We start from the raw sequence: 20,021 nt of genomic DNA on the forward strand, positions 1-20,021 counted from the left end.
GAATGTCCATCTAATGTCCTATCCCATGCGGTCATCCCAGACGCACTCAACATCACTCGCCTCATCGCCTCGCCAAACGTTCCCAGGCACGTTCTTCGCCGCAACAGCAGCCCGAAGCTGAGTTCCTAGCTCAGGTGGACCAGAACCGATGACTTGTGTTCTACCCTTCTCGACCGTCTCGGTCATGTACGTGTCGACCAAGGAGGGGATATCCGGTCGTGTGTTGTTAAGCCATGTAATAGTGAAGTTAGGGCATTGGCGGCTAAGCTCCTCAACTTTGCGGTCTAGAGACATGGAATTAATTGAAGAAGTTTGCGACAATGAGCCGCCATCTCCGAAGTCTTTGTCTTTGTCATCGTGGAGCTGATGAGATGGTTTTTGGTACTTCGTCGTATCAGGTCGAGTCACAAAGATGCGAATCCTGAGGCGCTTCTTCGCCTCCACCGATACTATTGGTGCCTTCTCTAGCTTGTCCTCGGTGTAGTGTCGACCAGCACCAGCACCATCAAGTTGTGACTTCAGATAAGCGAGTTCAGGTGCGATCCAGGCAAGGTTCTCGAGGTGCCTTACTGTCCAGACAAGTTCGATGTTGCGCGCAGGGGAGGCGTCGCTTAATGCGTGCATGATGACGGGAAGGGTATAGGTAATTCCAGTACCGCCAGAGACAGCGAGAACGTTGGAGACCTCGTCGTTCGTGATGGCGCTGCCGTATGGTCCCATCATTATGACTGGCGTGGAGGCATCGCGACGCGGGTAGCAAATGGCGGCTTGTTCAGCGAGAGCAGCGAGCTTGGCGGTCTCGCCTTTGCAGGCGCGGATGATGTATGTGTGACTCTGCACCGGAGATGAGCTTGTAGGATTGGATCCCGGGGTGAAAGGATGCGATTGCCAGATGTTGAGCGCGGGGAAGGTCAGATAGTAGTGCTGGCCGATCTCCCAGGCTTTATGGCTGTGAGCGAATGTCATGCGCACAATGGTACCCGTTGGGTCTTTGAACGTTTCCATGGTTGTTGGAATGGAGCGGAAACCGAGACCGAGACTTCCGTCCTTGTATCCGGTGTGAATGAGCCAAGTGCGGACGCTGCGGGCGACCAAGTCGAAGCCCATGATGGCTAGTGATGCAATCATCCAGCACGAAAGTTTCTCCCAGTGGCCCCAGCAGGCTCCCAGATAGAGGCCAGCGACAATGAGATGCGATTTGCGGAAGAACTCATAACCCGTCCAGCGGATTACCGGCCTGAGACTGAAGACGAACAAGAAGGTGATGAAGCCTTGTGCGATACAACCCCAGATCATGTACTTCTGACTGATGAATTCTCTGTACGTTGTTGGTTGGGGTTGGTAAAGCTTTGCTTCAACGATCGTCCACATGATCGCGTGTACGAAAGATTGGACAAGGATGATGCGGCCCGTCCAGCGGTGCAAGAAGTTGAAACTTTGATAAGGGATACCTGTGACCATGCTGAGCATAGAATCGCGGCTACACAGAGCGATGGTCAGGGGAGTCAAAGCAAAGGCGAAAGCACCAACGCGATCGGCAAAGCCACCAATACCGCTGCGGGTGTTGTGCAGGTTGGTGCCTTTGATGGGTGTAATCCACGTCTTGTAGGTGATCCCGGTGAACCTTTGAACGTCAGCTATGTTATGCCGTAAGGGCATCCTGACTCACGAAAAGACTGTCAGATAGACGCAGAGCAGCGCCAGGATCAGGACTTGCAACCTCGTAGTATATCTGAATACCTTGGAGCATTCAGGCATGAGATGTCGTCGTACAGTTGAAGATGTCAGCCTGACGAGGCGATACAACAGGCTCTGTCTGGCACCATCTTTTCTTCGTGGTCGAACAAGTCGAGATACGAGAATCGCAAGTAGGATCGCACCAAGGACAGCCCAGAAAATGAAGGTAAAGATCATCGATGTTTGGTGATTGCCGTAAACGGAATCAAGATACTCGCACGACCCGGCATCATTGGTGCACGGGAAGTTCCGCACCGCATAACCCCAATAGTCGATGGTATATTCGACATCGGCATCGTTTTGGATGTGACGAGCGGCTAGCGCGTTGTCGGTGAAGTTGAAAAGCATTGTAATGAGAGGACGCAGCGCAGCTGCAAAGCAAAAAGAACAACAACAAGGAAGAAAGATATATCGTAGTCAGACACAGCAATATGGCACAACGGCCTGGGAGGAAATCCATCTAATAAATCGAGACTGCCACCCAATTTCGCAGGTTCCACTCCGTAATTGAACCAAGGCTTGTCGTGCGTTGACAGGATGTGGGTTCCGCTGTCAGGTTCCTTCGAAGTGAACGTCCAATCGTGTCGTTTCCGTTACTGGCGCTGAAACAGGAAGATACCCACCGACCCGCACTGATGGCGCCGTTCGTTTGGGAGTTCGGATCGGACGGGTATTCGGCAACAACGTCAGACTTCGATGACAGCCGCAACACACCTCGTAAATAGCATTGTTGGCGTCGTGTAGAAAACTGGGAGACAGCATGATGTAGCGCACGCGTCGCTCTAGTCACGATGGACTGTTCTCGTGGACGTCGGAAGGTAGCAACAGGCTGTTGCGCAAGAGCCATGCGCCGAGATTTTTATGCTTGTGACTTGCTCTCGACTCTTCAGCCCAAGCATCAAAGGTGTGGCACCCCATCATCGTGCAATATGGGATCTTGGAAAGCAACTGAGGCATTCCAAGGTTAGGAGAGCACGAGCGCTCGAAACGCGTTCTCTCATCGCACTAACGCAAAGATCATGACGTAAGCGGTCGCGTCGAGAGAGTCGCTCTGATTGGCCAGCACAGTCCACCGCGACAGAAGCCCAAAGATGCAGCTGCGACGTGCACCATCTTCACGCCTTCACACAGTCCCGAGGTTGTGGCCCCATCGTACCGTCGACTTCGAACGCGCATTGTGTTCTCATCCATAATGAGCCGCTTTCTCACTTTATCTACACTGACCCGCTCGGCCTATGGCCGGGTCCCAGTCTTAGCTAAAGGCGCCTTCCCCCTCCACCGAAACCTCGTTGTGCTTCGGTTATAGCCACTGCTCGTCCATATGGAGACACATAATCGGAATACCACATTCAGAGCTTCAATTTCTCCAGAGGAATTAGTAAAGTCAGGAAAACAGTAAAAGCCGGTCCAGCCAACGGAAAGAAAGACATACTGATTTCCACCATGAAGATACTCATCACGTTCTCAAGATCAGCCCCGGCGCAGATGTCACGAATTCGGTTTGCTACAACCTTTGCCGCGTCAACGTTGGGCGAGGGCCTAGCTAGTTCTTCCAGCAGGCCGGCCGAGAACAGGAACTGAGCTGCTGTTACGAAACAAGCACCGGAGAGGGCATTAAACACCGGCCGAGACGTTAGCCAGCGCAGCCGGGGCTGATGGAGATATTTCACGTTACTACGGTCATTGAGAACGTCAGACTCACATACAGTGCGGAATTACGGGTAGTACCTTATGTCCGGCGCGGCACATTCAGCCAGTGTCAGCTTGGCTGCCCTGCCGGAGTTAATCGGGTGAAGAAGGTGCCTGACGCGTATTGAAGCAATATTGAATATATCTATCTCATTGCCCTGGTCGGTCTAGCACAAAGATCTCGTCTCAATTCACAAACATCTCACTTTCGTCTTCAACACGGAAGCAATATGCCCTTTTCGTCCGCCCCTAAGACTATCGCTGGGAAGCCTGTCGGTTCCATTGGCTATGGTCTGATGAGTAAGTTGCCATTCAAAAGACGGCAATGCGCCGTCACAGTCGCTAAACATCATCTACACAGCCCTCACGCTTTTCGGTGGCATTACTCATGACGAGGCCATCAAGCCAATGAAGGCCGCTTTAGAAAACGGTGCTACTTTTTGGAACGCTGTACGACCCGCTCCAGAAACGTTGATATAAAATATCGGCTGACATCCTCTTAGGGAACCTTCTACGGGCCTCCAGATGCAAATTCTCTCCAGCTCCTCAAGCACTACTTTACCAAGTACCCGGAAGATGCATCGCGCGTTGTGCTCAGCATCAAGGGCGCTTACGATGGAGCCACTCAGTCACCGACCGCTAGTCCGGAGGAGATACGAGCCTCCGTTGACGAGTGTCTGACCTTGCTCGACGGTACCAAGACGATCGATCTCTTTGAGCCCGCGCGCGTTGACCCTAACGTGCCCATCGAGAAGACTGCCAAGGCGCTTGTTGAGCTGATCGAAGAGGGCAAGATTGGCTCCTATGGTCTCAGCGAGGTGAACGCTCAGACCGTCCGCCGTGCTCACGCCGTACATCCTCCCGCCGCTGTTGAGATTGAACTGAGTCTGTTTTCTCAAGGTGCTCTAGAGGAGGCAGGCGTCGTCGACACTTGCCGCGAGCTTGGCATCCCCGTCGTCGGCTACAGTCCCCTCGACCGCGGCTGGCTCACCGGACAGTTCAAAACTCTCGATGATATCCCCCAGGACGACTTCCGCCGTTTCTACCCACGCTTCCAGCCCGGCAACTTCGAGAAGAACGTAGAGCTAGCTAGTGCTGTTGAGAAAGTTGCTAAAAAGAAGGGGGCTACCAGCGCCCAAGTCGCCATTGCTTGGGTACGGCAGCAGGGTGTTCTGCCTATTCCTGGTTCTACCAAAGTGGAGCGTGTCCAGGAGAACACTAAGTACGTAGAGCTTACCCAAGCCGAGACTCAAGAGCTTCGTGAAGCTCTTAGCAAGGCACATGTCTCAGGTCATCGATACCCTGAGATGTTCCAGGCTCATCTCGACAAATAACAGAGTACCAAAACATCATTGTTGCAATTGCTGTGCAAAAGGGTTTTGATGGATCATTGGACACATCTCAACTCGTTGACAGCAATATCCGCTATGCAATCATCCTCATCGTCAGCATTGAGCTGGCTGTTCAGGGATCATGCGAGACTACGAAAGCGCGCGATTTTCATCGACACTGTACACTTGTTAATCTAGCTAAAGAGCAGTAACCAATCAGCCTACGTTTACTAGCATTATAACATGTACAAATCTTGCCTTCTCCGTCACAGTCCCACAAGTATATTTTGAGCAATGCGTATGCGTGATCTTGGGAGCGGCCTTGCTATTAAGATGTGGTAGTTTGTATGCACCAAGATGCCCCACAAGGTCTAGCTATTCCTAGTGCTGCCAGCTTCCTCCACTTCATCCACCATCTGTTTCGTCTGCTTTGACCAATTCTCAATCTCTTCCTTCGCAGTATGAAGCCATCTCCTGGCAACATCTTCGCTGCTCATCCGGTTCGATTGTTTTCCACGAAGGGCCTGTTCGATAGCATATGATGCGTATTTGATAGATCGCTGATGCGCACCGAGAAACTCGATGAGCTGGACTTGATGTGTGGCTTTAGATATCTCTGAATCGAGGTCTTGGGAGGAAACCGTCGGACTGACTGCGGCTGCGGAGTCTGTTCGGCACAACGTAGCTTCTGTGGTGTTCGCTTGTGGCAATTGGTAGTGCGTTTCGGGGGTCTTGTTCTCGGTCATTTTAGCGATTGTATCGAAGAAGTGGGAGACCAGGGCGAGCTGAAGATCAGGAGTGTTATCGCGCGTCCTTTTGCTCGCAACGTCACTCTGATTTTGTTTACTTATCCTCAACACCTCAATTCCCGTGTCTTCAATTAGCGAGCTATGATGCACCCCTCTTCAAGACGCAAACACTGTACGTCAACGGTGTCCTCACACTCCGCCGCGCCAACACGGCCGTTCGCTTTTGCGTCATATTTTGACAGCACATCGTCAGCTGTGAACGGGTAATATCCATAGTTCGTCGCGTTGCTACGCAGTCACAGTTGACTTCAACCAGTGCACCTACCAAACAATACGCTTGGCCAACGGCTGAGCAAGGTACATCCTAGCTTTTCCAACTCTTTACGCATGCAGCACTACGTTGCACGTGAAGCTCTGTGGACAGTCTCATGATGCGAGACTTTTCGCTGTTTTGGTGTAGCCGTCTTCCAAGCTGTCAGCCTTCTTGCAGCGACGGGAAGCGAGCGCAAAGCTAGCCGTTTTCAGCAACGCAACCCCACTTGTCCCACTCGTACGATCCATCACAATGCGTCATACCATGCGTCTCATCACTCAACCATCCAAAGGCGAAGCCATCGTGCTTGGTACAGAACCTCCCAACGTGATCTAGACAGGAAGTTGCGACTGCCTCGTAGCCAATGTACGCGTCATGACCTGAGTATCTAACCTTGGCGGTGCTGTCTTCCGCCTGTACATAGACCCAAGCCAGGTAGCATGCGCCAGTGTCTACCTTGCGAGATCCGCTTTCGCATCATCCCAGACTTGCATTCTCACAACAACAGCCCTGGCATCGTGAAGGCCCAACATGGCGCCGCTATCCGATTACCTCAGCTTCTACACCTCCATGGCAAAGGCCATGTTTACAATCATATTCGCACGCCTTTACACACCTCAACGCCCTCCCCATCGCGATCTGCAAGGCCAAACTGCGATAGTGACAGGCGCGAACAGCGGCATCGGTCTCTCGATTGCAACTGCGCTAGCAAAACAAGGTGCAGTCGTGTATCTCGCCTGCCGCAATCTCGAAAAAGGCGATGCAGCCGTGGCTTCCATCGTTTCGCAACTCGGTTCCGAGGCTAGCAAAAGAGTGCTTTGCTGGAAACTCGATGTTGGGGATCTAGAGAGTGTACGTGCGTTCTGTGAGAGGTGGAAAGAGGAGGACAAGAAGATTGATATGCTTTGCCATAATGCTGGGATAGCGGGGCCGCCTGAAGGCTCGAGGACTAAGGATGAGAAAGGCCGCGACGTGGTTCTTGTCACGAACTTTCTGGGCAGCTTCTTGATGACGAACCTGCTCGAAGGATATCTAGGCGAGAAGGCAAGAGTCGTTTTTACGAGTAGTACTGGGCACTATGCTGCGGCAGAGACTCTGATGCGCCCAAATCTGGAAGGCATGACAGCAAAGACTACGGGCGATGAGTGCGGCGTTATGCAAAAGCTCATGGGAAAGGCGAAGGCATATTTTGGTATAGGAACAACTACCCTTCAATCATACGCGCTCTCGAAAGCACACCAAGTCCTCTTCGCCGCTCTCCTCCAGCGACGCTTCGACTCCACCCCACACAACCAACGCTCGGCGCACTCCTTTAGTCCCGGGTTTACGTCTACGCCTATCTTCGGCAAATTCGCCGTCTCTTGGAAAACATGGTTGAGCAACCCTCTTTTCGCCGTTCTCAAAATGACGGAAAGGTATGTCGCGGTGGATACGGATGAGGGCGCAAAGACTGGAGCCTGGCTGGCAAGTTGTGGTGGGGAGGAAGGGGTCGAAGGGGGATATTGGGAGTGGATGAGTAGAAGGATGAGCCTTGTTGAATTCGTGGAGAGGCAGCTTGGAGAGAAGGAGTGGAAAGTACAATGCGAGAGGGTTTGGAGGGGATGGGAGGAAGACAGTGGCTGTACTTGGGCCACTATTCAGACTTGATGTAGTATTGATTGAGAAGGTCGGAACGTAATTAGGGGTTTAGATTTATTGTCCATATAACTTTCTATCTACCTAGCTTCCTGTGGTGCCTAAACATCAAGAGCATCCTGTATCTAAAGCACGTCAGAATAGTTTATGTGTTGCATCAAAAGAAAGCGAAGTCGCTATAGAATGAAGCAGTGGTATGTTACAAAGTCTATAATCTCACGAGTAAGATGGTTACCCCTACACATGTTTGTATATCCTGACCCTGATGGAAGCAATCTATTAGTACTATGAACGAAGGGGGTAGCAAAAAGGAGTTGCTTAACCCGGCCTAGGGATGTAGGTGATCAACTACCTGAGCAAAGGTCTAGCAAAAATAAAAGAAACATGCACAACATGTAGCTGCTCTCGGTTTCGATCCGAGGTCCTCCGGGTTATGAGCCCGGCGCGCTTCCGCTGCGCCAAGCAGCTTTTGGCAGTTGCTGCTTGATGTAAATTTTGAGAACTAATAGACATATCACTGCTACTGCTTCTGTTCCAGCCCGTTCTGACCTCGTGTTAGCAGAATATTCCGACGTCGAATAGAAAAAGAGTAGTTGGAAGTCGGGCTGATCCATTCACCAAGGTGACAAAAGTGGGGCGGGGTATGACTCCGATTTGACTCCTCGCGAATACTGGAGAGTACAAAGTTTACTTCCTAACTGCTCAGGTGTCTTGTACGCGTAGAAAGCGCTAAGGATGTGGAGCGTAGTGCATTGTGCGAGGGGCAGATTGAAGCTCTTGTGAGGATGGAGGGTGTTCGAAAAGACGAACACAGCAAGATTAACGAACCGCAAATTCAGGTCGTAACAAACATCAAAGTCTGAAAGTAAGATAGCGTGGTGTGGTTAATCAACATATTGCTGCGGGACAAAATTGCTGTCAAGCATCGTGGGCAAGCCAGTCGATTGCATGGGACGAAAGCGAAAGCGGTTAGCGGCAAAACGCGCTCCAACGCGACATCTGGACGCGTCCCACGCACTTTAGATCTCCGCACCCGCGTCTCCTCCAACTCCAACCATGACACCTGCCAGAACCAATGAGTAGCTACTCACCTGGCATTCCGTCCTCTTTTGACCCCGCGCTACTACATTCCGAATTTGAATTCCTCGACAACGCGCCCGCTCCGTCCTCGCATTCCGACGAACTAGACGCATTGCACGACTGCATCGCCGAAGACACGGCAAAGAAGAACAGTGCCGGTATCGTCATACAGCATCGCGCCTGGAACGTAGCGGATATATTCAGGAGTGAAGGAGAAGGACCAACTGGTACTACTAGCGTGTACGCGCGCTGTAACTGGTACTAATCCCACCAGACACGCCTGCAAAGCGCCAGAAGCAGTCACCAGTCAAGCGCCTCCCTACACAACCTTCAATTGAGATCACAACATTCCCTTCGTCGCCTCCGACTTTCGAAATGCCGCTCCTTTCGTCACCCATCGCATACCCGCCGAGCTCATCGATGCCACAGCCGCCCTCGCCGAAGAAGAGGAAGCGCCCAGAAGACGCACGAGAGCCACTCAAAGATGTGCCAAACAACAATGCAACACGCAAGATTGGAGGCTTTTTGGACGACTCCGACGATGAAGAAGACATTGCGGCCCTGAAGGAACACACGTTGAAGCGAAGGGCTGTCAGCAGCATCAAAGACCTCCCAGCTGTTCCGGAAGGTTTAGCAGACTACACGCCCCCTGCGAGCCAGGACGAGTTTGCAGACCCCGAATCGATACCGGTAGACGATCTAGACAACTACAGCTTCAAGTCACAATCACAATCGCCGGTAAAGCGGCCGCACACATCACATCAGCCAACTTCAGCACAACCCGCACCGGGCGTTCTGGCCCGTAACGCGTCGGGGAAGGCCTTTCATATAGGCAAGAAGGCCCAACGCGAGACCCAGACGTACGAAGAGATCATTGCAGCACGATCCGAACCCGTGGAAGGAAAGGCGAGAACGAGCTATTATGGTCTCAACATCCATCAGCTCATGGACGAGGCGAAGGCGCTTGATCAGGAGAAGGCCATGAATGCGTCCTTGAAGAATCTTGACCTAGCAGCGCAACCATCAATCGAGCAGCCAGTGGCTAAGGGTGGAAAGACCAATCGCACACTCATGTGGACTGAAAAGTACCGAGCGAAGAAATTCACAGACTTGGTAGGAGACGAACGTACACATCGATCTGTGTTGCGGTGGCTGAAGGCGTGGGACCCAATCGTATTCCCCGGTTCGGGCAAAGCGAAGCCCAAGAAAGCAAAGGACGGGTTCCAGGAAGACGAACAGAGACACCGCAAGATTTTGCTGCTGACTGGGCCTCCGGGGCTCGGAAAGACAACCTTGGCTCATGTCTGCGCACGACAGGCAGGTTATGAAGTACAGGAAATCAACGCTTCGGACGAGCGCAGCGGAGCCGTCGTCAAAGGCCGCATTCGAGATATGGTGGGAACTGAGAATGTCCGCGGTGTCAATACCAGCACCGTGAACGGCAAGGTGCGAAAAGCTGGAAAGCCAGTATGCGTTGTGGTCGATGAAGTAGATGGTGTCGTTGGCAGCGGAGGCTCAGGCGAAGGTGGCTTCGTCAAGGCACTTATCGACTTGATAAATCTGGACGAGCGAAACACAAAGGCAATCGGTCAGCAGCAGTCAACAGCGGGCACCAAGAAGAAGAAGGGTGACAACTTCAGACTCTTGCGACCACTCATCCTTATCTGCAACGACCTCTACCACCCTTCGCTGCGGCCACTGCGACAGTCCTCAATGGCTGAGATTGTGCATATCCGTAAGCCTGCCCTCAACATGGTCGTCTCGCGCATGCAGGAGATCTTCGGCAAGGAAGGCATCCAATGCGATTCGGATGGCGTGCGCCGTCTCTGCGAAGCTACGTGGGGTGTCAGCACAAAGAAAGAGGGCGGGACGGGCAGTGGCACTGGCGAAGGAGACATACGTGGCGTTATGGTGGTGGCCGAATGGATAGCAGCTCGGTTACGATCATCACACGATGTGAAGTCCAAGGAGAGGCCCCATCTATCGCGGAAGTGGATAGAAGACAACCTCATTGGCGACTTGCGACATGGTGGTGGAGCCGCTCGAAGCCTGGGGAGAGGCGGTGCAAAAGACGTTGTCGACCGTGTGTTCCGTGAGGGTGCTGGCTTCCCGAAGCAAGCTGAGACGACCGATGCAAAATCGGCAGCCGCGAGGGCCAAGAGCGGTGTGATCGGAGTTGCTGAAGCAGGCAAACGGAGAGCTATGGATCGTCTTCGGGAGATGGTCGATACGAGCGGGGATTGCGATCGCATCGTGACAGGTATGTCTCACCTCATATCACGGCCTCATCAAATACTAACACTGAACAGACTGCTTCACTGCCTATCCCGAGAAGCCGTTTCAAGACGATACTCTTCTCAGCAAACCATCTGCTGCATACGAATGGTTGTACTTCCATGACACAATCAACTCGGCCGTTCACGGATCTCAGGAATGGGAACTAGCACCATATCTGTCGAACTCTGTCCTTGCCTTCCACAACCTCTTCGCTTCGCCTATCCGATCATCTGCAAACCCCGTAGCAGACCTAGATGCACAGCCAGCACCTTTCTCAGGACCGGGCGCAAGCTTTGCAGCTTTGGAGCAGACCAAGGCTAGCAGGAGTCAGTTGATGGCGCTGCAGACAAGTCTTAGTCTACCGTTGACGCGCATGTTCCGAAGTCCAGAGGAGATGGCCATGGAGCTCATACCATACGTCTTGCGTATGCTGTCACCGGACGTGAAACCCGTACTCGTCAACACTGGCGCATCAGGTTCAAAGTCTTTCGCTACCGCTTCAGTGCGCAAGGCCTCAGAGAAAGAGCTCGTCAAGAAGGCTGTAGAAGCAATGACAGCCACTGGCATTCGGTTCGAAAAGTCGCGAATCGAGACCGAAGACGTGGCGAACAGAAATGCTGGCTTCGTCTGGCGTATGGAGCCCGCATTAGACGTTCTGGCAACTTTTGAAACTCTCGCTGGCAGGAAAGACGACAAAGGGCGCTACGCAGTTCGCAGCGTCTTGGAACAAGAATGGCGCAAAGAATCCGCTCTTCGTGAACATGCCAATCGCAAGCGCCGCGGTGGTATGGATGAATATGAGGACGAGGTTGAGGCTAGCAAGAGAGAAGAGAAGACGACGGAAGAGAAGGTCGCTGAAGCCAGCAAGAAGGCCGTGAAACGTGACTTCTTTGGCAGGGTGATTGTAGAAACGGATAAGAGCAGGAAGGAAGCGAAGAGGAAGCAAGACAGTGGGGAGATGCAGGGTGATGTGGGGAGGATATGGGTATCCTTCCATGAAGGATTCTCGAACGCGGTACGGAAACCTGTCACTATTGACGACATTATGAGAGGACTTTAGCTTTACATTACACGGCAGGCTGGGGAAATCAGCACCGGTGGATGACGATAATATATTTGTATTCGGCAAGCTCAAGCAACCCAGTTAGCGTTCAGCTCATTCATGCGATCAGCATGGCAACCCCCGAGACTCCGACTTCCCCACGCGCCTTCATCTAATGCACAGCCGTAACGTGGTTGCCGGCGAGCTTTTTCTTCGCAGCATCAATCCTCTCCAGTTCTATCACCCGCTGCTTGTCGTCCAGGTTATCAGGAAGCGTGCCAAGCGCACGATCGCCGAACAGCAGGTCGATCTCCTCCAGTGTGAGCTGCTTCGTTTCCTACGAGATTGGTCAGCATGAATTTCTCCAACGAGTCCTTCCGGGGAAGTACGTACCTTGAACACGAACCAGATAGTCGGGAACGTGACGCAGAGGTTGAAAGCCACAAAGATGAAGTAAAACTTGTAAGTAATCTCACCCAGTCCGATGGGCGACACCTGACTCCACACAGTTCCCACAAGCCAGTTACCGAATCCAGTTGCGAAAGCAGAACCGCGTCCACGGATACTCAGCGGGAGAATCTCACTGGCGTATACCCAAGAAATTGGTCCGAAGGACATGGAGAAGATGCAAGATACCAGGAACAAGAAGAAGACGCCAGCGGCAGATAGCGAGTCTCTCCGGGATCCCGTTGCACCTTCGACCTGGGATCCGATGATCGCCTCGCAGATGAGGGCAATGGAGATACCAATGGTGCCGAAGAGAAGGGGCTTCTTGCGGCCAACGCGATCGAGGAGGAAGACGATGAAGAAGAGGTTGAATACGGGACCGACGATGTTGTAGATACTGGTAACGAGGAGGTTGCGGTCGCCGACGATACCGAGGTTCTCGTAGAGAATGGTGGAGTAGTAACCGATAACGTTGATACTGAAATCACGTTAGTATGACCAGATCACCGAACTGATAAAGAACATACCCAGTCATCTGCGTAAACACCTGAACAAGCGTGGCATGCATAAGCCTCTTCCGCCACACCGGAACGGTAAACATGACCTTCCACCCGGGCGCCGTAATCGCCTTCTCAGCATCAATCGTCAACTTGATCTCGTTGAACTCGCTTTGGATCCAGTCGTCGTTGCTACCATTGTAGTGCAATTTGCGAAGCACCTTCAGCGCTTCGTCTGCACGGTCGATCTCGACCAGGTAACGCGGTGATTCAGGGAAGAAGAGCATACCGCATATGATGATCAGGCAGGGTAAGCATTGGAAAGCGAGGGGGAAGCGCCAGGAGAAGGAGTTTGTTGCGGGTACCTTTGAGGCGCCGTAACCAACCCAGGTGGAGACGATGAAACCTACGCCGATCATTTGCTGCGTGAGTCCGGTGATTAGACCTGGGTTTTGTTAGTATGGGGAGTTTGGGTTGGTTTAGCAGGACTGACCTCGCGTTTTGGGGTGAGCGCATTCGGTTTGGTAGATGGGTACGGACATGGACATTAGACCTACTGCCCATCCAGCCAAGATTCGTCCGACAAGTATCATAGCGAGGTCCTGGGCGGCGCATTGGAGTATCGCGCCGATCAGATTGATGAGGGCTCCGATCATGATTGTCTTCCTGCGACCGAACCTATCCATAGTAAAACCTCCCCTACTATTCGTTAGTACAAGCCAGCTTCTCTACACAAGAGACATCCACGTACATCAGCGAACCGAAGAACGCTCCGCCCGAAAACGTCGCATTGATGGCTCCTATAATCGGCGATGTCTTCTCTGTGTCGAAGAAGGCGAGGAAGTTGGGTGATTGGATGACAATGGTCATTACTCCAGAGTCATATCCGAAGAGGAAGCTGCCCGTGCCAGCGAAGACGGCAAGGGCAATGTTGAAGATGAGGCCCATGGTTGCTACCTTGGCCGATCAGATCAGCGATGCTTGCACGGAAGACTGGAACTTGTGGGTGACAGTCCTTTTCAACGCGCTGTCGCTGCAGGTATATATTGCCCCGAGCAACTGGGTGCCCGCGCCATCGACGCATGCTGGTCATGTTACATCTTCAGGCCAGCCTCGCGTAACAAGCATTTAACCGGAAGTTCGCGCCTAGTTTCCACGGTGCGATCCCGCATAGACTTTGAACATGTCTGTTGGCGGCCAAGTATTTGCTGATCTTGCTGCCATAAAACCCGGGGAACAAGTGGAAGGATGTTGGGGTACAGTAGCGTGCGGGGAGGCATGTTGAATTTCCGCCAATGAATGAAGCCCCCACTAGCTCGCTTCGCTGATGTAGGACCGTTGCAGCGGCTCTGCTTTACGCTCATGGCCGTTGAGACTTACTGAGAACAGGTGCGGGATGTATGACCCCTCGTGATGGCTGGATCGCCAGCCTATCCCAGCTTCGCGACCTTCCACTCTCCGCCTAGAAGGCCCATACCTTTGAGCTCACCATCGGCGCTGACCTCCAAGAGACCCTTCTGATCGCCCTTGGTATCCACCAAAGTCGCTTTGTCACCTTCCTTCACACCATAAAGTCTAACCTCACCACCGGTAGCGAGCCAGTCATACCCAAAGCCGCCTTCGCCCTCTGCTTGCCCGAGCACGAGAACAGTGCCTTCCCTAACAAACAACGGTAATTGGAGGAAGCTATACTTCTCTTTGATCCATCGACCGCCCTGCATTTCTTTGCCGTCCCAGAAGTTGAACCAACGACCTGGTGGCAGGTAGTAATCAACGCTACCGTCTTCCTCGAAGACCGGGGCAGCGAGAATCTGACTGCCAACAAAGAATTGGCGGTCCACATACCAGGATGTTGGGTCATCTGGAAACTCTAGAGCCGTCGCGCGGACACTGGTAGGCCATCCATTAGCAACGCTCTCTTCTGCCTGCGCGAACAGATATGGCATGAGGCTGCGCTTGAGCTGCACCCAGTGTCGGAGGACCTCAGTGCAGTTTTCGGGCTCTTCGGATGAATCGTCGACTAACCATGGCACGCGATACGAGTTCGAGCCATGGAGTCGACTGTGTGAGTTGAGCAGTCCAAATGCAACCCAGCGCTTATAGATCCAGGGTGGCGGTTTGCCCTCAAAGCCACCAATGTCGCTCGTCCAGAACGCGAAGGATGCAAGCCCAAGACTCAGGCCACCACGCACTGACTCGGAAAGCGCAGCGGGTGTTGACTCGCAGTCGCCGCCCCAATGAAGTGGAAAGCGTTGCGATCCTGCGCATGCTGTGCGCGCGAACAGTATGGCTTCGTGCTCACCCTCCCGCTTTTGTACTGCCTCGTATACAAGTTTGTTGTAGATGAAGGCGTAGTAGTTATGCATGCGGCTTGGATCCACGCTCTTGTCGTGCCATTGGACGTTCTTCGTTGGTATGCGCTCACCAAAGTCCGTTTTGATGGAGCTGACACCCACGTCGAAGAGCTTCTCCATGCACTCCCGGAACCAGTCGCAAGCTTCAGGGTTTGTAAAATCCACGATACCCATGCCAGTCTGCCAGAGGTCCCACTGCCACACGTCTCCGTTCGTCTTCTTGAGCAGATAGCCTTTCTCAGCCGCATAATTGAACACAGGACTTGCTTGGCCGATGTAAGGATTAGTCCAGACACTGACTTTGTTAATGAGTCCATCATCTTTCATGCGTTTGATCTGACCAGCAGGGTCGGAGAAGCTCTCTGGATCCCAGATAAAGTCGCACCAGTGGAAAGCGCGCAGCCAAAAGCAGTCGAAATGGAATACTTCGACTGGTATCTTGGAATCTGACATCTTTTCAACGAAGTGGCGGACGGTCTGCTCATCGTAGGAAGTCGTAAATGATGTGCTGAGCCAGAGGCCGTATGACCACGCCGGAACCCTATTCGACTTGCCAGTAAGAATGGAGTACTTGGTAAGTACTTCTTTGGGGCTTGGTCCATAAATGAGATACCTTGGAAGTTAGCCAGGAGATCAATCGAGTTACTCGCGATGCTCACCATTTCAAGCGTTGCCCTTCAACTGTAGTCTGCAATCTTGAGCATCGTTCGCTACCAATCTCCATATCAATCTTATCGGGTGTGTCGATAAAGACGCCGTAACCCCTTGAGCTGAGCCAGAACGATACGTTCTTGTAAGCCTGCTCGCTAGACGTACCTCCGTCTTCGTTCCAAACTTCAACATTTTGACCAATCTTGTTCCATGCACCAAAACGTTCACCTAAACCGTGGATAGTCTCGCCGACACTGAGTTCGGTCTGAGTAAACATGTAATGTTTATGTGCAGCGAGATCCTCCACACTCTTGGGGGTGCTGAGGGCGGGTGAGTACGCTAGTCCGACGCTCCGGTGGAGAAGAGAAGTCAATGTTTTAGATTCGTCAGTGGCATGGAATTTGATGTCGAAGGTATGCTCATCAGAGCTAATGGTCGCGCTTAGTCCCCCTGAAGTGACCGTGGTCCCTTTCTTTTGCTTCAAGATCTCGCCTTTGCACTCCGGCTTGCCTGCCGGGTACAAGTCAAAGTCTGGTCCCATTCGCCTGGCACCAGCGAAGTGCGTCGCTTCGAGAGAGATGACGCCGTCGAACTGGGCTTCGATCTCGACGGATATGGTGCTCAGATTCAAGGTATCGCCTCTGGTGAAGATCTTCCTGCTAGGACATAACAAAGTGACCGCCTTGTTGTCTTCCCGAGGCGTGACAGTATAGACTTCTTCAGCATGCTGAACTGTGAACTGGTCATTGACCAGCCACATACCTGTACGATCATTAGCGGCAACATTTCACAGGCTGCGAGGCTCATACCATCACGAAACTTCATGTTTGCGTCGTCTTCGAATGTAGGCGCTCACGACAAAGTATAGGACAGTCCGACGATGATGTCGTGATTGACGTCTGATGTTCTTCTCTCGACATTCCATGCTACCAAGAACCATATTGGCGTTCGGATATGCGGTCCGTCCCGTTGGCGATGCTTGGAGCATACGGTTCTGTATGGACGGACACTTCGGTGTCAGATTGCCCGACGCTCCTTGCGCTGCGGGGTACCGCTCGAGACGCTGCAATGATCAACATTGCTATGCGAAAATCAAAAATCCCGCTCGCAAAAGGCCATCACCTCAGAGAACTGGTTCCGAGTGAGCACCGATCTTGTTATTAGCCGACTTCTCGAACATACAAGGGTCATGGAGCTTTTGCCCTTGCCAGCTATAAGGACTCCGGTCCTGCAGCGCTTACACGGCACTTTCTTGACCATCACCTGAGCATGCCCATGAACAGTGCGCGTCGGGATAGTTTCCCTCACTGATTCGTGTGCAGACTCAAAAAGACAGTTCCGACGATACCTTCTGCAAGGGGTGTTGTAGTTCACGTGAAGGGGTAGTCGCGACGCCCCGCATCAACAACCAGCCACTGAGATGACGGGAGGGCGTTTCACCAGTGTGGCATCCCGCGCACTTCCTTGGTATACCTATTGCCTTACGCGGCACAGTGTGAAAGCTGCACGTATATCAACAGCCACACTTCAGCATGGGAAGTCGAAAGTAAGGGGAACATCGCAAAGCGAATGAGGACGGGACCCTGCTGCCGGAAATGGCTCCGGCGCGAAACGTTGTCCACCGACCCACAACCCACCCTTCCCAACAGGGCGCAACGTTGTCGCAATCGCCGAATTCGTCTTGTTATCCGTGCAAGGCTTCGACACGGTCAAGGTGTGTTGTAGTCCCACCCATAGGGCATCGTTGTCCATTGAAGATAAGCAGATCTCATCTAGCTCCTGAGAAGCCGTGTGTGATTTGTTGACTCGAACAAGCCCCAAGCCGCTTCTTCTCTGCCATAAACTTCAGCTTTTCTATTGTCCACAGCATTCTACTACCACACGCACCTTAACCTCCTTCCTCTTATAACTTTCGAATCGAAAAAGCAAAGATTTGCTGCCGACACTACGAACCGACACCATGACGGTATCCGTTCTTTGTTTCTATTCCCGTCGCCCAGAAATCACCCCGGAGCATTTCCAGTCATACATGGAGGAAACCCATCTGCCTTTGATCAAGGAGGTCTTCGAGATGCATCCCCCACAGTCTTACAGGTTGCGCTATGTAATACGCGTCAAGACTGGGGCCGGAGACCGACTGGGTGCTGTCACATCAAGCAGAGCAAAAGCGGATCCAGATGCGCCAGTTGTACTTGTCGGGTCTCCTCAGGATATGGATTGGGATGCAGTAGGAGAGATGGTGTTTCGGGATGAGCTGCACATCCAGCAGTGTCTGTCCGTAATGAATGGCCCCGGTGGGCAGCGAATAAAGGAGGACGAGGAAACTATTGCGATACCGGAGAAGACCCGGGTAATATTAACGGCTGGGGACAACCTTTTCATCTGAGCCGGGCACGCGCAGGCGCACTTCAAGGGAGGACAGTACTATCTAAGGTACGTCTTCGAGACAGTTCTGCTTGCGAATACACTGACATCGATAAATCAGGGTAGATCGACGAGCAAGAGGACAAACGCCACCGGGTGGCGTCCGAGGAGTAAGGGGTCCTCCAAAAGCATGGAAATTTATTGAAACCGAGATCGCACAATGTTCCTGTTTGTGCCATCTACGTGGGAAAAGTGTACGACAACTAGGACGCCGACGGAGAGGCATATGCGATACCATAGACAGTTGCAGTCTGATAGAGAATGACTATTAATTTCGAAAGCCAGGGAGTTGCAAATGAGCTACGTTCGCTACACTTGTGGACGGCTGGCTGTTCCAGGAATCTGAACGATACGCCATCAATGCGCTTGACGAAACTTTGCGACGCGTCGGGATCTGCACGCCCAGCGACGCGTACGCGGAAGCTCAACATAACGATCGAGGCTTCCAGATTGTGAGAGGCGAGATTAGATCATTGGCGTGTACAACAGAACAGGCGGACAATATGGTGCGAGGATGAATGCAGGAGGGGTCAATGTGCGGACTTGAACAGTCGATGTTGCCCAGGTGCAGCGACAGTACCTAGGCAGGTGCAGAACACGCTAGGTCGCATCACGTGACTCTGTCGTCATCGATCAATTTCCTGTGGCCCAGCGCAGCGCAGCCGCTTCTTACAGTGAAGTTCCTTCCACAGCTTCAAGAGACCGACAACGGAGTTTGCATGCAAGGTCAACACACGAGTGCAACCTGCATTGGATCCAGAGCACCCGCGTTGCATCGAGTGCTGAGAGGCAAGGCGTACACAAGCCGTTCAGGGCTGTCGCGGATTGGATACCCCCAGGGCTACTATCCATTACTGCAGATTCACCGCCTCCGACAGCCGTGTATAATGGAAAGCCTATTACTTTAAGTTTTGCTACTGCTGCTAGGTGCTTCGCAAGCCAGCTACGACGCTCCAGGTCGTTACGCCATTACCTAGGTCTCCCGTTACGGAACGGCTCGGTTTCTCTCCGTGGGTCTTTTTCCGAACCAATATGATAACGTTTCAATACACAGTGGATATCGCAACAGCGCAATGTGGTCATCGGCAACATCTTTGCGAAGCCAGCATTGTATGCCAGACTACTAAATGGCGCTGCTATGAGGTAGGTTACAGCATGCACATGAGTAATGTGCGTTTGCATTGCCACAACGCACACTAGCAATGCCCATCAAACCCGAGGGCTCCATTTGCTGCAACCCGATATCTTCAGGCCTCACTCAATTCGCCAAGGTGTCCCGCACGCAAGTTTTGCTCGCGCACCCACACGCATGACATGGCTAGGCTGATTCTCCTTCCCTTGTCTCACCGCAAGGTCATGATTGGCGAGGAACGGGATCGGGCCGTAACCACGACTCAGCAGTCGAGACCTCTCTGGCCAAAGACGATCATGGGATGGCACCGGTCAGCGGCGCGCAGATATCGAAAAAATCTTCGCAATACCTTGCATCCAATAACGAGACTACGGAGCCGCGCAAACTCTGGGTCATGATGGGTCTCAGGATAAAGGGGAAGTGTGGTTTCAGTGGATGTAACCTCTCCATATACTGAGCTATCTAAGGCGAACGCCTATACATGATCCAGGGTCTAAGAACTATCGGACCAGCAGATACGCTAATTCGCCGGCATTCAACGGCGAGTCTATCGGGGAAGCTGGGTCGCTGCAGGCATCGTGTTCGGCCCTGTAAGCCCGGACTGCTCTGATGGGACGACGTTCGACTCCGGTATAGTGATCAAGTACGAAGGAGGCAGACCAA

At 52.6% G+C, this 20,021-nt stretch overlaps 8 protein-coding genes and 1 non-coding gene across 9 annotated transcripts; 4 read left to right on the forward strand and 5 right to left on the reverse strand.

Moving 5' to 3' along the window:
- Nucleotides 1-18: 18 nt before the first annotated feature.
- Nucleotides 19-1,758, reverse strand: J4E88_002970 (uncharacterized protein; the record flags this gene model as incomplete). Its single annotated transcript, XM_049396626.1, has 2 exons — nucleotides 19-1,624; nucleotides 1,670-1,758. The coding sequence occupies 2 exons, from the start codon at nucleotides 1,756-1,758 to the stop codon at nucleotides 19-21; spliced, it is 1,695 nt and encodes a 564-aa protein (XP_049257974.1).
- Nucleotides 1,759-3,656: 1,898 nt separating this feature from the next.
- On the forward strand, nucleotides 3,657-4,760 carry J4E88_002971 (uncharacterized protein; the record flags this gene model as incomplete). The annotated part of the gene is made up of 3 exons (XM_049396627.1): nucleotides 3,657-3,726; nucleotides 3,788-3,876; nucleotides 3,930-4,760. 3 exons carry the CDS (start codon nucleotides 3,657-3,659, stop codon nucleotides 4,758-4,760), a joined length of 990 nt encoding a protein of 329 aa, XP_049257975.1.
- Nucleotides 4,761-5,128: 368 nt separating this feature from the next.
- J4E88_002972 (uncharacterized protein) lies at nucleotides 5,129-5,503 on the reverse strand (the record flags this gene model as incomplete). Its single annotated transcript, XM_049396628.1, has 1 exon — nucleotides 5,129-5,503. One exon carries the CDS (start codon nucleotides 5,501-5,503, stop codon nucleotides 5,129-5,131), a length of 375 nt encoding a protein of 124 aa, XP_049257976.1.
- An 847-nt stretch (nucleotides 5,504-6,350) lies between these two features.
- On the forward strand, nucleotides 6,351-7,466 carry J4E88_002973 (uncharacterized protein; the record flags this gene model as incomplete). Its single annotated transcript, XM_049396629.1, has 1 exon — nucleotides 6,351-7,466. One exon carries the CDS (start codon nucleotides 6,351-6,353, stop codon nucleotides 7,464-7,466), a length of 1,116 nt encoding a protein of 371 aa, XP_049257977.1.
- Nucleotides 7,467-7,850: 384 nt separating this feature from the next.
- J4E88_002974 lies at nucleotides 7,851-7,922 on the reverse strand. Its single transcript has one exon. It is a non-coding gene; the product is annotated as a tRNA-Met (tRNA).
- Nucleotides 7,923-8,529: 607 nt separating this feature from the next.
- J4E88_002975 (uncharacterized protein) lies at nucleotides 8,530-11,871 on the forward strand (the record flags this gene model as incomplete). The annotated part of the gene is made up of 3 exons (XM_049396630.1): nucleotides 8,530-8,761; nucleotides 8,809-10,794; nucleotides 10,844-11,871. 3 exons carry the CDS (start codon nucleotides 8,530-8,532, stop codon nucleotides 11,869-11,871), a joined length of 3,246 nt encoding a protein of 1,081 aa, XP_049257978.1.
- Nucleotides 11,872-12,025: 154 nt separating this feature from the next.
- Nucleotides 12,026-13,745, reverse strand: J4E88_002976 (uncharacterized protein; the record flags this gene model as incomplete). Its single annotated transcript, XM_049396631.1, has 5 exons — nucleotides 12,026-12,190; nucleotides 12,247-12,778; nucleotides 12,828-13,242; nucleotides 13,291-13,496; nucleotides 13,549-13,745. The coding sequence occupies 5 exons, from the start codon at nucleotides 13,743-13,745 to the stop codon at nucleotides 12,026-12,028; spliced, it is 1,515 nt and encodes a 504-aa protein (XP_049257979.1).
- Nucleotides 13,746-14,227: 482 nt separating this feature from the next.
- J4E88_002977 (uncharacterized protein) lies at nucleotides 14,228-16,627 on the reverse strand (the record flags this gene model as incomplete). Its single annotated transcript, XM_049396632.1, has 3 exons — nucleotides 14,228-15,764; nucleotides 15,811-16,564; nucleotides 16,612-16,627. 3 exons carry the CDS (start codon nucleotides 16,625-16,627, stop codon nucleotides 14,228-14,230), a joined length of 2,307 nt encoding a protein of 768 aa, XP_049257980.1.
- Nucleotides 16,628-17,762: 1,135 nt separating this feature from the next.
- On the forward strand, nucleotides 17,763-18,340 carry J4E88_002978 (uncharacterized protein; the record flags this gene model as incomplete). The annotated part of the gene is made up of 2 exons (XM_049396633.1): nucleotides 17,763-18,152; nucleotides 18,293-18,340. 2 exons carry the CDS (start codon nucleotides 17,763-17,765, stop codon nucleotides 18,338-18,340), a joined length of 438 nt encoding a protein of 145 aa, XP_049257981.1.
- Between the last annotated feature and the right edge of the window lie 1,681 nt (nucleotides 18,341-20,021).

Source organism: Alternaria novae-zelandiae (genome assembly GCF_023758075.1).
Source record: "Alternaria novae-zelandiae strain BMP 2774 chromosome Unknown scaffold_4, whole genome shotgun sequence".
Classification (NCBI taxonomy): Eukaryota; Fungi; Ascomycota; class Dothideomycetes; order Pleosporales; family Pleosporaceae; genus Alternaria; species Alternaria novae-zelandiae.